General features: G+C 50.3%; 1 protein-coding gene and 2 long non-coding RNA genes across 5 annotated transcripts in view; 2 read left to right on the top strand and 1 right to left on the bottom strand.

The window, feature by feature from the left end:
* Positions 1-1,352: 1,352 nt before the first annotated feature.
* On the bottom strand, positions 1,353-4,991 carry LOC139827525 (uncharacterized). 2 transcript variants are annotated; one of them, XR_011738174.1, is made up of 3 exons: positions 4,760-4,991; positions 4,103-4,306; positions 1,353-3,275 (listed from the first exon to the last, which is right to left on the bottom strand). It is a non-coding gene; the product is annotated as an uncharacterized lncRNA (long non-coding RNA). The 2 variants fall into 2 exon arrangements; XR_011738173.1 differs by lacking the exon at positions 4,760-4,991 and having other exon boundaries at positions 4,103-4,532.
* The window catches only part of GALNT14 (polypeptide N-acetylgalactosaminyltransferase 14), a 113,472-nt gene continuing 102,987 nt past the window's right edge, over positions 4,488-14,972 (top strand). Inside the window, exon 1 of the mRNA XM_065835786.2 lies at positions 4,488-4,917. Within this exon, the coding sequence (XP_065691858.1) occupies positions 4,789-4,917 (129 nt within the window). The 5' untranslated portion in view covers positions 4,488-4,788. The remainder of the gene's footprint in view (positions 4,918-14,972) is intronic.
* LOC139827526 (uncharacterized) lies at positions 8,515-14,375 on the top strand. Of its 2 annotated transcripts, none has more exons than XR_011738175.1 (5): positions 8,515-9,020; positions 10,146-10,216; positions 10,647-10,848; positions 12,906-13,085; positions 14,019-14,375. It is a non-coding gene; the product is annotated as an uncharacterized lncRNA (long non-coding RNA). The 2 variants fall into 2 exon arrangements; XR_011738176.1 differs by lacking the exon at positions 8,515-9,020 and adding an exon at positions 9,034-9,173.

The raw sequence follows: 14,972 nt of genomic DNA, 5'->3' as shown, positions 1-14,972 counted from the left end.
CTTGGAACCAGCAGCTCAGGACACATATACCTGTGCAGCAACATGCCACGGGGACAAGGCAGAGTGGTGACAAGCGCTGCAGAGCTGGTGGACTCCCCTGGCAAAGCAACAATCTCTCCTTGCTCCTGTGCAAAGGACCTGTGACTTCTCTCCTTCTTCTACCCACGTTGACTGGATTAGGAACAGATCAAGTGACCTGGAGGCTTTTTGAGCAGCTGCAGATCCAAAAAGGGATTTTCGTTCTTGTATTAAATATAAACCTGGAAGAGTCGCTGACATGACTGTTCACATTCAAAGCACAGCTCCACCCCTAGACAAGTAGCAAATGGTTTCTGAGTCACTCCTGGGGAGCAGGTTGGGGCTGGCGGGGTGGTGCCTGGGCCAGGGACATGTGTTGGCTTGCTCTCTGGGAGCCCTGCAGCCAGGCTGGCACCTCAGCTGATGGGTGACAAGGGACAGCTGGGCTTCTTGTGAAACATGCCAATGCTCAGCACTTGCCAAAACAGTTATTTGGGAGCAGCTTGACATGCTCTCCCGCCTCTCCTGGCACTGTCTTCAGTGTGGTTAAGTGCAGTAAGTGCAGCACACCCGAGAGAAACTTCTGTGTTAGCTTCTTTCCCGAAGCCTGGAGCAGGGACCACAAGGATGTGCTTGACCACTGAATGAAATCCATCTCCCTGTGTAACCACATGGCCATGCTGACCCTTTCAAACACAGATCTTATTTTTGCAAACAAATTCTTCCGGATCTATCTACTACTGCAAGCAGGATCTCTTTGTCAAGAAGCTGCATTGCCATAAACAGCAGGAAGACCTGCACTGCCCCGAACTGCTGGCTCTGCACCAGGTCCTCTCCTGGCACTGGGGCTCTGTGTCCTAGAAGCCCTTTTCCAGCCAGGGCTTGGCGAGGTTGCTCCATCTTACATGAAGCTGTGGTGTTCAGCATCCTGCGTCAACGATAGATTTTGATCCTTTCCTCAAATCACTTCTCAAACCTACCTGTTTATCACCCTTTCAGATTTCCAGGAACAAAACACAAACTATTCGTGATCCTTTTGGAAAAGAAACTTGTTTTTTCTCTGGGTGGGATCTCAGATGTGAGCCAAACCTAGGAGTATTCCCAGTATAAACTGCACTGAAGCAGTGCCTGGGTGGTTTGCAGACCCTAGTGAGATTAAATTATCTTGAAATGTGCTTTTACAGATGTCCCTGAAACAGCGAGGAGAGCTACTTTCTCCTACCACCCTTTCCTTAACTTCAGGACCCCACTGCCTGAGGTTGCAATTGCGGAGTTTTCCCTTCCACTCAGAAATTATGTGTTGTGGTTGAGACAGACAAACGACATAGACCAAGTTCTTCCAGGATGGAAGTAGTAGATGCCATTTATTGCCGCAGGTGCATTTTTATACAGTTTTACCAGTTCATGTGTCTCTTCGCTATTGGTTACAAGTTACAGCAGTAACATTTCATTGGCTATTTTTGCTATCATCAATGTTACTCTTCTACTCCCTTCTCTCCCACGGGTACATCCTTAACATCTCCGGATACTCCTTTACTGCCGTCTTTCTCATGGGTAGGCCTTTATATCTTCAAGGCTAATTTCTGTTCCCATGTCCTCCATCAGGGAATCCACAGACCCACCGTAGTCTCCCACAATTACGTCCTATTTTTGCTCTCACAAAACAATCACTTTAATCAACTTTGCAGTGCTGATGCCAACAAATGCTAAATACCCATTTCCTACACTTTTTTTTTCTGTCTCTAGCTGTACTGCTGGCCTTAAATTTCACTCTCTTGGAAACACATAGTATGTTATGGACCTCACTTGTAAAGCACCTGAGATTGGCAGATGAAAAAAAGAGAAAAATAGGGAAGATATGGCCCTCAATAATATAACAGCAGATTTTTTTTTTATTGCTGTGGTTTTAATGGAATTGCAGTAGGATTTTTATACAAGTCTCAGAAAGTCTATGACTTCAGATAACTCTGAACCTAGAGATTTGTAGTCTTGCCTTATTCTTGTTTAAATAGCTGTTACCATCCTCTGCTCAATATATTTATTACCTGTCGCAGCACACATGCTCACAGTCAGGAGCAACAGACATTTTTGGAGATCATATGCATCACTAGAGCTCCTCCAATCTCCCGTCTCACCACAGGACACCCGCACAGAGCAGGTACGGGGCTCCAGCAGGCAGGGCTTTGTTCGGTGTCACCGTGGTGCTCGCGGTGTCACCTCCTCGCCGGTATAACGGCAGTGCTAGCAGGAATGGGTCAGGTCTTTGCCCGTTATCTCTGCGGGCACAGCGAGTTATTCATCACAGCGTCGAGCTCTGCCAATAAAGCTTTCCCTCAGCAGAGGGAGTTGTTTCTCAAGGTAATAAGATAGCATTATCTGATTGCATTTTTGTCAGGTCTGTCCTATTTATTACCTTACTTGTAATCTAATTTGTAATGTATTTCCCTGATATTTTCTATATTTCCCCCTTATATTTTGTAATAACTTCCACTGAAAGTCTGACCTATGAAAAAGACAAGGTTTTTAATCCAGCTTTGAATGATAACACCCAGGTGCCTTTATCTGGAAAAGCTCTCCTAACACAGAATGAGGTATGGTAGGAAAATCTCAGCACCCTCTGTGAATGTGCTGGGGGAAACGCTGCCTTACAGCAGCCAAGGTCATTTCATCCCAGTTGGGGAAACACCAGTGGTGACTTTCTACTTGTGGCAAGATGGTATTTTTGGTCAGAGAGCCATTCTTATCCCAAATGGGGTTAGAAGAAGGTATGTCAGAGGCAGCAACCAGCCTGTGCCAATAGCTGTGCTAGACACAAGGTAAGAAGACAAATATAAACCCTGTTCAGAGCTACCATTGATGTGCCTTAGCTTTCAGGAGAAAACATAGAATAACAGCTAGGGGAAGAGAGCAACACCTGCTGCATTTACCTGCAGGTCCCTTCTAGGTTGGGTAGAGATGTCTCATGGTGGCAGAGCTGGAGTGCAGTGGTCCAGCTACACTGAGCACGGGCCTGAGGAAGGTTAGTTGGTGTGACATCATGGGAAGCGGTGGCATTTTCAGGCTGGCATGGGCCTCCCATGCAGTGTCAGGCTGACGGTTCACCGTGGCACAAGGGCTTTCCACTCTCTTCCCACGCGGTTAGTTCTGCTCCTGCTTGGCTGTGTTGTTGAAGTCTGCTTTGCAACAACGGCAACCTAAGCCTACCCACTGGACCTGGATTTCATCGTTCTGATAAAGGCATTTCAAAGTCAGACGGCCTTGAAACAAAGAAAGAGAAATGTCCCTTTTTGTGGATGCTAATGAAATTTTTATCTGGGCATCTTTCTATGAGTGCTGGGCCTGAGAGGCATGGATTTTGTTGGGGGAGAAGGGCTTACTGAGTCCTGGAAATAAATCCGAGAAGGACAGACGATGAAGACCGCAAATGATAAATTAGCAAGTGACAGAAAACAACTGCAGGAAATAATAAAACCAAGAGGAGTGTGTGGGAAACGCATAGGAGAGGCTGTTTACAACATGTGCATCGGACTTTCCAGCATTTGACATCTTATCTCAGATTCATTCCATATGTTACTTTATGCATGGATTCCTGTTTTTATGGGGTTTGTTCTGTAGTTCTTGTACTAACAGGAATGACTCACATCTGCTCCAATACTTAATTTATTCTCTAATGTCTTCTGCAAGGGATTGCTCAGCTCGTGCAATACTTGTCAGTGGCAGGATCGGAAGGGCAGTGAGTCAGGCAGGTGAGCAGGGACAACTGGGCAAGGCAGCTCTTTTCTGGAGTCGTACTCCAGGTTTTTTTTTGCCCTTAGCAATGTCTGTAATTCCCACTTTGGCTGCCCTGCGTGGACAGGCTTGCTGTGCCAGGGCTGTGTGTGGAGCCAGCAAAGAACGCTCTACGGGACAGGGATGATATTGAGGGCCATCCCTGCAGGACCATGGCCTGGCACCAAGCTGTGGCTGGCATACCAACAGCTGCCCTGCTCCGTGTCAATGATTATGATTTTATTTTTTAAGTGCTCTTGACAGCTCTGGAGATTCACATCTTCTCTTCCAAATCCAGTAATTAAATTCCACCTACCTGAATTCCCCCTGCTGCTTCAATTGGATAAATTCATCTTCCCGTCATGTCTGAGCCTCCTCTGTGTGTTGTTGAACGCTGGCCTCCCCTCGCCTTAGCGCCGGACCAGGACCGGGACGGGGACCGGGATGGGGACCGGGACGGGCCACATTCGCCGCGGCGCTGCCGGGCCCCGCGCGTCCTTTCGCGCTCGGCTCGGGGGCGCTGGAAAGTGGTCGAGACCCACGCACGGTGCGTGGCCGGGGAGAGAAACGGGCGGCCCCGATGATACACATCCCCCCGCCCCCCGAACCGCTGTGCCCGGGTCCGCCGTCCCCTGGTGGCCACAGCCCCCCCCAGGCGCGGTCCCCGGAGGGGCGGGCAGGGCAGCGGCGCGGCCCCGCAGCTGCCCCACCGGGCCGGGGTGCCAGCCCGGCCGTCTGCGCGCAGCACCTTCCCCCGGCGAGCGGCTCCGGCACCGGCTCCAGCCCCCCTCCTGCCGGCGCCTCCTCTTCCTCCTTCCCTCCCCTCCCCTGCAGAGCATGCACAGCCCGGGACTCGCATCGCCGGCTCCGAGGCGGGCGGGCGAGACCCTTCTCCCCGCCTAGCCCCGCTCCCGCTGCCCCAGGTGGCGCTCACCGCCCTCCCCTACCCCATTCCCGGCCCTTCATCCCCCACCTCTCGGACTTTTCCCACCCCTCCCGAGGATGAGGCGGCCGACGCGGCGGCTGGCGCTGTCTCTGCTGGGGGTGCTCTGGCTCGCCGCGCTCCTTCTCTTCTTCTTCGGGGCGAGGAGGAAGTTGGAGGCGGCGGGAGCCGAGGGGCGCACGCCGGAGGTGAGCAAGGGGCGGCGGGGCCGGGACGCAGCCGGCGGGCAGGGCGCGCCGCCGCCCGGGGAAGAACTTCCCGGCGGTTTTCGGAATCCCCCACCTCGTCGCGCTCCCCTTAAAGTTTTGCATCGGCTCTGTGCCTGTAGGGGTGGGTCGGGCCCTTTCCTCACCTCCCCCCCGCGGTGTTTAACCCCGCTGGTCGCGGTGCTCCCCCTCCGCACGGCCTTGGGAACCGGCAGTCCCAGCCGTCCTCCTGTCCTATTTTACCGGGGGCTGCAGCCGTCGGGGCTCCTGACCCGCGGGTGCTGCCGGCGTTACCAGCCCTCCGCCCCGCCGCCAACTTTGAGCATCCCGCGCTTCGGGCCTTGGGTCCCTGGGGAGCGGGGAGACAGGTGCGCTCCGAGGAAACGAAGCACGTGTGTTGTGTCCCCCGTGGAGGACGGGCGACTCCTTTCCCTCGTGGATCACGCAGCGTTTCTGAGCCCTCTCCTAAAACAACAAGGGCTCGATCCTGCCTCCTGGCTGAAACGGGAGTTGGCCCGTGGCTGGGACACATCGGCTGGCAGACCTGCAGGTACATCAGCCGGGTTAAATCACTGGGGCTTTTAATTACTGGTTTTATTTGATGACAGGATGAGAGTAGGAGTGTTGTCCTATAAGTCTGCCTGGGTAGAAGAAGGATACATTGGCAGTCGCATGTTTCTGTGTCATGTTTGAGTCCTCGGAGTGAAAGCACGGGGGAGATGGGAAGAGCATCCCATTTCAGACCGGGAGTGAAACAGAGGAGTTTCACAGCACAGATGCTGCGAAAAGCAGGGAGCTGCAAGCAGCTTTGTTTGAACAAGGTCCCATGTCCCCTGCTCTCTAACAGCCCAGAGAGCAGCCTGAGGTTAACCGAGGGTTAACTTCCAAAGGACACAGATTAGATGCTTCTTTTGGTTATACTGTTGTAAATCTTGAATAAGTTAATCAGGGCTGGAGCCCAGGTCTTGAAAATCTACTGAGATTAAGGGTTATTGTAGCAGAGGAAGGGTACAAGCCTTCAGCCCTTTTTTTCTGCACCAGTGACACCCAACTGGATGTTTAGCCCATGACTTTTAGCAACTATATGTGTTGGCCAGGTCTTCACAGTCTCATCTATGTTCACCTCTGAAACTGAATTAACAACCTGACTGGAAAAAAAGAAAGTCAGAACTCATAAAGCTTACTTTGATTTTTTCATCTTGAGGAATTATTGGGTTCCCATGTATTTTAAATAAAAATGATTGAGGAGATTTTTCAGGCTTTCAGAAATCTTTCAATCCTAGCAGAGGAGAATGAATCTATGCAATTTCAGGCTCCAACATAAATAATTATATCTACATTTATTTATTTATTTATTTATTTAAGCGGGGGAAGGTAATAAGTTACTGAAAACAGTGTTGGAAGACAAGTGCTTCTGAACTGTAGCTGTGCTTTGGTGTCAATTGGTTTCTGTCAGAATTGCGTTCTTAAAAATTGCAAAACCAGACCTCCCCTGTTTGATGTGAGTTCCTGTATTCTCCTTGAAATGAACCTTGCTTCTCGCTTGGCACCAGCTGCAGCTGAATTGCTGCTTCACTTTGCAGCCTCTTTGGACTCTCGGCTCTCATGCAAGCCTCCCCCCACCCTGAGGTGCAGGTTGCTGGTGCTGTTAGAGGCCAGGCCAGGCTCCCATGGCTGGTGAAGCGAACTTCTCCATCACACAGGATCAGGCCCCAAGTTTTAAAGCTGCAACTGCCAAGTTGCAATAACTCCAGCAATTTGACTGCTAAAATTGCCTCTCCTTCATTTCCTCTGAATTTTCCATCAAAACAGTCGTATCCCCTTGAGATCCATAGAGTGCAGATTCTTTTTTCTTTTTTAAAAATGCATTACATTTTTTGGCTTTGCAAGCTGCTTTTGGGCAATATGAATTATAATCTGGTTGTGAGCGCGGGGATGTGGTGTCACTTTAGTTAACCCCTCCGAATGGCTGCAGAGCTGACTTGGGTACCAGAGGCAGAGATGCTGCGGTCCAGAGAGGAGCCTGGCAGCATGTCCTATTCCCCTGGTCAGTGGGACCGGCTGCTGCTGAAAACTGGAGCAGTTAGAGTTCCTCAAGAAATAAGTGGAGGTAATATGTTGTTAATGGCAGTGCAAACTTTGTAACACAGCTACGATGGAGAAACGGAACAAATTCACATCAAGTTTCCTGGCAGCGTTTTCTGACTTTATTTTTTTTTTTTAATCCCCCCGTCCCTTCTGCCTTTTCTCTCAGGCAAACTTTATTTCTGCGGCCTTATGCACACCCTATATCATACCACATGTGGATTTAACCTTTAGACCCTTTTATTTAAGCTCCAGCTGGTAGTGCTGCCTCCTGCCCACACCTGTCTCCAGGCAGGACTCACGGCACACGTCCAGTGCCGGGCGGCTGCAGTGCCCAAGCTTGCTGGCCATGGCATGTTGGTGACTTGCCAGGGGCACAGCCACTGCTCACAGAGCTGCTGCCCTTGGCTGTGCGGAGGGCTTGCCCGTTTGCTGCTGTTATTTTGGTCCGTATCCCCTCCTCACTCTTTACCCCAAATCCTGTGCCAGATCCAGCACTCAGCTTCCCAAAGGAAGGCTTGAGATGTTTTTCCCACAGCCAGAGAACTCTGTGTTGGGGTCGGCAAGGTCTCTGAGGAGCAGGTCCTCGGTGTGAGGGGTCTGCTGTGGTCTTTGAGTCCTGCCTACCCCCAGAACACACTGCCAGCTTGGCTTCTCGCAGCGCTGGCAGAGACAGGTATTTGGGCAGGTCTGACAGTGGTAGCTGAGCTTTCCTGAGCTGCTTGTGCCTGAAGAGGTAGGAGCAGCCGTTTGTTGTAATTAACTTGGCTTCACCTCCTCTTTTTTCTTTCTTTTCTGTTTTCCCCTATAATCCCATCTCTGTGGATCTCACACGGCTGCCCAGTGGCGAGCAGGCTCAGAGGGCACCTCTTCTTGCCAGCCATTGCTCCTCTCAATCCTGATCCCCTCCTTTCCCTCCTCTTTGTCCCTGCCACTTGCAGCCACTGATCAGTACGTGCTGGGGCAGCAGGAGCAGGCTGGGACTGGATTTTAGGGTGTGGGACTCCCTCCCGGATTTGGGATGCAGTAACCTGGCAGGACTGGTAGCATGTAGAAGAACATAACTTTCTACATTTAGGATTGTGAAGCTGTTCCTGGGACAGGCTCCCCTGTCCCTCCAGTGCTGTTATTACTGCTGCCGCTTGCAGTTTGATTTTTTTTTTCTTTTTCCAAAAAGCAGATCAAGCCCTATCAATGCAGTAAGAGAAACTTGCCCTTGCCCTTTCCCTGCCCTTTATAAACTCCTGTAAATTGGCTGGGAGGGGGAGCCGTAGCGGCATGCCTGCCCTTGCCGCGGCGCGTTGCCCGCACAGCCTGGCTGGGTGCCGGGTTAGCAGCTGGGGGCTCAGCCCCTAGGAACGCTGAGTCTGATGGATGAGGGTGTCAGGACATGGGGCTGCTCGGGGTTACGGATGACCTGGGACCTGTGGATGCCTCCTGCCCTCTGTGCCTTTCGGCGGAGAGTTTTGAAATACTTTGCAAGCATTAATTAGTTCCAGCCTGTCTCCCTGCCCCAGCAGTTTTCCGGCTGGATAAACTGGGACCCGGAGAGGTTAATTGAACTTTGTATCCTTCTGGCTCTCGTTGACCCCGCAGGAATTTGGAGTCGCTCAACCCTCTTGGAAAGTCAGGCTGCCGGTGACCCACCTGAAGTCACACAGAGAGGTGGCGTTGGGGCTTGGCACGTACTGGGGTAGCTGGGATTCATGGTCCCGCGCCAGTGCCTGGTGTCTCCCCTGCTTCCCTCTGATCTGGCCTTTTGCTTTGGAAAGGGGACACACACATATAAATTAATAACTTAATTACATTAAGAAATAATGAGAAGAACTGATATGTGGGATTAATTACAAGCAAATTCCCGAACTGATTTGTGAGGAGCACGTGTAGCTGGCTCTGCAGGGATGTTCCGTGAGCGTGCTGGCTCCCCTGGCTCGTGCCAGTGCCTGTGCCCGGCTTCAGCCGCGCAGCCTGGGGGATGCTAAGGAGGGAGCAGGAGAAGGGTAGGTGACAACCCCTTGGCCATCTCATCCCTTCCACCTGGTGAAGCCACAGCAGACTGGAGTGCGGAGCCGGTTGTGTAGCAGAGCCCTGCTGCAGTGAGTGGCTTGTGGAGGGGTCTGGGTTCTGGTGCTCTGGGCCAGCAGAGTGTGCAGGTGAGGCAGAAAGATGTTTTTTTTGTTGGGTTTGGGGTTTTTACTTCTCTTAATTCCCTCCTGTGTGCCAGCTTGCTCCCTCTGATGAATGGCTGAAGCACAGCTGACAAGCCTCTAGGGGGAAAGCGGGTCCATCATGGGCTGGATTGCAGGAGAAAAGCTACAGAAGAGTTCCTTTTATTAAAAAAAAGTGACCTGACATACTTGACTTGTACTAGTATTTGCGATGCGACAGATCCCTTCTGAGTGTGTCCAAATGCAGCTGGAGGGTGAGGCGATGAGAGGTGCCCACGCTGGTGCTCAGTACCCAGCAGGATCTGACCTCGATGTGAGGGGGTGCTCGCCAGCTTTGCGCCTGTGTGCCTCACACCAGCCTGCACCTCCTTCTGCAGCATTGCTGTCTAGAAAGCCTCAGCACCTGGAGCTCAGCTGACAGTTTTCAGATATTAAATTCCTGTCAGTTTTATAGCAGCAGAGCCACTTAACAGATTAAAATAACTGCGCATCCTGCAAAAATTCAGATCTTGACTATTAAGGGATCGAAGTGACAAAGCTGTCGGGAACAAAAAGGCAGAGTGTTTAGCAGCAGGGACACTCGTGCTGGCTGGGGGCATGGGTAGGTCCAGGATGGGAGAGAGTAGGAAACTTCTGTCATGCTTTGCTGGTGAAATCCCACCCTGAAATCTCTAGGAGCTAACCCAGGCTCTTTAGGATGTCCAAAGCTTTGCTGGTCCAGGAGTTGGGGTAGAATCCAGTTTCTCTTTCCTGCTGGTGTATGTACTGATGGATGTGGAAGTACAAGCCACAAAATGATGCCTGAGCCATCCTTATTTATAGGAACAGATAGGACAGGTCTGGTGCATCAGTGGGTGCTGTTTCTCAGCTGCTCGCCTTACTTCTGGTGGGCTTGAGAAAAAGGTTTTCTCAGCATGGCCGCCTCCTCATGCTAACACCTGTATCCTTGTGGAGCAGGAGCGAGACAAGAATTCCTGCCCAAGTCAGCACCCAGTCACGTCAGCTACTAAAGCAACCATGGACAAACGGTGAGCGTCCTGTCTTGTATGTCTTGTTTAATTAATTTACCTACTAAGCATCAAAGTGCTCTCTGAGATACCAGTGAAACGATAAGCGGTCAATGAAAACTCTGTTAATTTTTCACTGGTAATTGCAATGAATGAATTTTACCCCCATTACATTCTGGTAGAGCTCTGTGTTGCAGCTGTGACTGATGGGGGCATAAATATTGATTGAACAAGACCTGTTTGCTTTGCAAAACGGTGAGTATCAGGATGCCCAAGTGCCTTTCCTGGCTCAGTGCTTTTCAAAAAATATCTGGGAAGGAGGGAGAGAACGCAAGGTTTATACTTCTTTGCTGGTAAGGAGCTAAATAAATTTCTATGCAGCTGATATGTGTCTTCTTGACAAGAGCTGTTGAGCACCAGAAGAAGAAAAATATTGTTTATTCTGCTCTAGGAGGGAAGAAAGAGCTGGAAAAATCCCGCTGCTGTGCTTGGAAGGGGTGTCAGAGGTGGTGATGCTGCTGAGGTGGTCTGTCTTGCAATCCGCTTGTCCTGGCAAGGTCCTTGCGAAGCACCCTGCAGGCTGCCAGTGGGATGGCTCTGGGCTGCTGCGTCCCTCGCTGGCTACTGTGGTGTGGCGTGCCAGTGTCCCCTTGGTAGGTGATGGGGAGGGGCCTTGAGCCCTTGGCCCTGCAGCTGGGTTTTTAGGAGGGCTTGAGTCTGGCCCTGAGACTTTGGTGACCCTTATGGGGTGAGCTTGACAAAACACAGTCCTACTTTCAGGAAGGGAGGTCTCTGAAATCAGCTCTGTCTCTGGATGCTGGGTCATCATAGACACACAATGTATGTTGTGGAATGTCTTGACGCTTGAGAAAGATGCTGACTATCAGCATGTGCTTTTTCCTAATTATCCTTTCACCACCTTTGAGGCGTACAGAGGTGGATTCTTTACTCAAAGAAACAAGGCAGTTTTCTTTTCCTCACTCTTCCTTTCCATGATAAGAGAACATCATCCTATTTTATCTTGATGTGCTCATGTCCCAGGGCCTGTCTTGGCTGGATTTGCTTCCTCTTGTTCTGCCAAGAGGTCTCTTGACCCTGGCTCTGCAGCATGAGCTGTGTACCTGGGATGGCTGCAGGCTAAGGGCTAGAAATCGCAATACTGTGTCTGTGGAACATGCTATGATACCAGGAATAGAGCTTTTCTTTCCTGCTGAAGCTGCGAGGTTGGTTGTAGGCACAGAGACCAGCGCAGAGAATGCAGGGCATGATTTACCAAACCACTGTGGTTTATTAGATGTGAGCTGGGTGAGTACAGATGCTTGATGGTCAGTGCTGGGAGGGGCAGCCTTGCAGCGGTGTGCCCGGATGGCTAAAACGGCCAACAGCATCCTGGCTTGTATCAGGAACAGTGTGACAAGCAGGACTAGAGAAGTGATTGTCCCCCTGTTCTCAGCACTGGTGAGGCCCCACCTTGAATCCTGTGCTCAGTTTTGGGCCCCTCACTACAGGAAAGACATTGAGGTGCTGGAGAGAGTTCAGAGAAGGGCAACGAAGCTGGTAAGGGGTCTGGAGCACAAGTGTGATGAGGAGCGGCTGAGGGAACTGGGGCTGTTCAGCCTGGAGAAAAGGAGGCTGAGGGGAGACCTTATCGCTGTCTGTAACTGCCTGAAAGGAGGTTGTAGCAGGAGGGTGTTGGGCTCTTCTCCCAAGTAGCAAGTGATAGGATGAGAGGAAATGGCCTCAAGTTGCGCCAGGGGAGGTTTAGATTGGACATTAGGAAAAATTTCTCCCTGGAAAAGGTTGTCAGGCACTGGAACAGGCTGCCCAGGGAAGTGGTGGAGTCATCATCCCTGGAGGTGTTCAAAAGAGGTATAGATGAGGCTCTTAGGGGCACGGTTTAGTGCCAGACTTAGGTAAACAGTTGGACTCAATGATTTTGAGGGTCTCTTCCAACCAAAATAACCTTATGATGCTATGAAATAGCACCATTTGATAAGCCCATGTAAGTGTGAGTGCCACGTTATTGTCCCAGGCTGGCAAATCCCTGGGTGGCTCAGTACAGAGTTTGAGCAGAGGTCTTGTGAGCCAGATGTTTTTTCTTGGGTCCATGGACATGCGTGTCCAGGACACACAGCCCACAGGATGCCGGTTTGGTACTTCTGGGTGTGTTTGCCTGTGGTCTCGTCTCTTTGCTGGTGGGAAAAGCAAGCTTGGGAGAAGTCATGGAAATGCAAAAGCAACTTAACTGCAGTTGAGAGAGAGAGACATGGTTATAACCGTTCCCTTCTGCAAGGGCAGCTCAGCATTTGGTGCAATAAAACCAGTTATGGGGAATGTATCTGCAGAGAAAGCAAAAGTAGAATCTGTTTAAGAAAGATGTTTGCATGAAGGGGTAATTATGTGTAGCCTAACGACAAAGGGTGCAGTGGATTGACTATTAATTGGAATAGCGTGAGCTGGAGATTGCTGGAGTTAGCTGTGTGTTTCTTGCTGGCTTCTTCCTATTTAAAGAAGGAAGGGTGAGGAGCAGATGAAGTGGGGGGTTTTGCTCTCAATCCACTTTCCCGTGCAATGAAAAAGCCATTTTCCCTGCCTTTCTCTCACAGCGAAATGTTCAGATTTTGCCAGCGACACTTATCACAGTTGCTTACTAAGCTGCAATTACATTGATTTCCCACCCTCTTTCCCCTTTTCGGTTCCAAAATCTCAGCAGGAGTCAGCGTTATGGGAAGAGCGATCCAAGGAAGAAATCCTGAGCCCCATCCTCTGCTCACCGAAATCAGTATTGCTCCACTCTGCACATGCATTTCCGTACGAACTGGGGAAGGTGGGCTGCCTAGATACAGGTTTTCCCGTATAGCCGCTGCTCTGGTGGGGAGGGCAGCCATAGGTATGTCTATAGGGTACCCTGGGAAGCTGCCTGCTGCAGGGGGGTGTTGGATGTCCTGGGGAGGCTGGGGCTCTGGGTGCCTGTGTGCAGAGGGGTGCTGGGAGGAGGAGGATGATTTCTCATTGTTAACATGTGCCTCCAGAGAATGATCAGTGGTGACAGGTTCAGCAGGAGTTCACCGCTTTGTTTGTGGAGGCGGCATTAGTTCTACTAATAGTTTGCCTTCAATCCCGCTGTTTGAAATCTTCTTATGAGCCTTAATTAACCCTCACTGCAGCCTGAGGGAATGAGAGAGATGCAGAGGTCCTTCACGTGTCACGGAGAAGCATTTTGGAAGGGACAATGTGCCAGTTTCCCTTCTCCATGGGGTGGACATGCTGAGTTGGGGACCGTCCCTAGCCAGACATGGCACAGGGACCTTGGTGGTGGCACCCATGGGGCTGTGGTGGCCTTGTGTCCCATGCCAAAGCCCTGCCTTGGCACACATAAGTTAAAATTAGCGATTATTTACCGCAAAGCAGCTCGAGCTCCGGCTTTGTGATATTATTTGGAGGAGCAAGTGAGCTAATGATTGCATCTCATCGTGGGAAGTGCAGTGCTAGTAGAGAATTGATTCAGGAGCAAAATAGGTTCATTTTCAGATCAGGCTGAAAGACAAGGGAAAGACAGATTATTATTTTTATTATTATTATTTTTGTTTGCCTCCATTTCATGTGCAACTGAGGGTTTTAGCCTTTCTCTCCTTGGTTTTCTAGTGGAAATGCCAACAATAAACCTGATTAGAAAGTGATATGAGGAGAACAGGGCTTGTGTAGTGCAAAACCAAACGAGCTCAGAAATCACCTTCTATTCTCTAAATAGTATTCGCAGAGCCAAAGAAATTGAGATGGATTATTCTTGTTTGTAGTTTATTTTTTTCTTTTTCTTTTTAAGCCACTGAAGGATCCAAAGGATGTAATTTGGCCCAAGCAAGGAGAGCAAGGCTGCATTATCCTGGCTTTCCAAATAGCTTTGCCTGCATTTAGACACACACCATTTCCTCCTCAAGGACCACTGTCGGAATCTGCCGGTTACAAACACACCTCATAACACATTATGGAGGCATGTGGCTCGCAAATAAAACACGAGTATGTTCAGCGACACGGAGCTCGGTTGCAGCCCCCCAGGCAGGGGGGAGTTTGTGCACATCTTTTCTTTCTTGTGCATTGAATTTTTAGTTGCTTGTCTTTAGGTGTGGTGGAGAAAAGGTGGGAGGGAGAAGTTACAGGTCAGAGCAGGCTCATTTTCAATGGCGTGGCTCAGTTATTTTTATTAAAAATCAACTTTTTTTCTAATTTAAAGAGTTTATTTTTTTTTCTTTGAGTCATGGTAGTCTGCTTTACATGATGGGTTGATTTGGAGTCCTTCAGGATAGAAGAGTATCCTCTAAAATCCCTTAGGATGTGCCCCGGAGGATGTTTGGGATGCAGCCCCTTTGTGCTTTGACCTCACCCAGCCAAAATGAGAAACTCGGGGTCTGGGTGGGGAAGGTGGGTGTTTTTTCCAGCGGGGTGGGCAGAGGGAAGATGCAGCGGGGCTGCTGGAGCTGGTGTCAGGGAGCCAAGCTGGAAGGGAAGCTGCTGTGTTGCATGGTCCTACCTTTCAGCAAGAGCGAAGCCAAATGGGAAGTGAGCGGGGAAGAGCAGTGGTGTTTATAATGCTCGTTGCATTTTCCCGACATGATAATATGGTGTAATTTGGAGAAAGAGAGACTCAAACATGCATTAAACAGCCATCTGCTCCTACGACTGGGATCAAAATGGATGAATATCTGTATAACGCTCAGAGTTAAACTGCGTACAGTGTGTAGGCTGCATACGGTGCGCTCCTCACGGTATTGCGAAATGC

The sequence above is a fragment of the Patagioenas fasciata genome, chromosome 3 (genome assembly GCF_037038585.1).
Source record: "Patagioenas fasciata isolate bPatFas1 chromosome 3, bPatFas1.hap1, whole genome shotgun sequence".
NCBI lineage: Eukaryota > Metazoa > Chordata > Aves > Columbiformes > Columbidae > Patagioenas > Patagioenas fasciata.
Note: the sequence above shows the minus strand (reverse complement) of the source record. Positions and strands in the feature narration are given on the sequence as shown.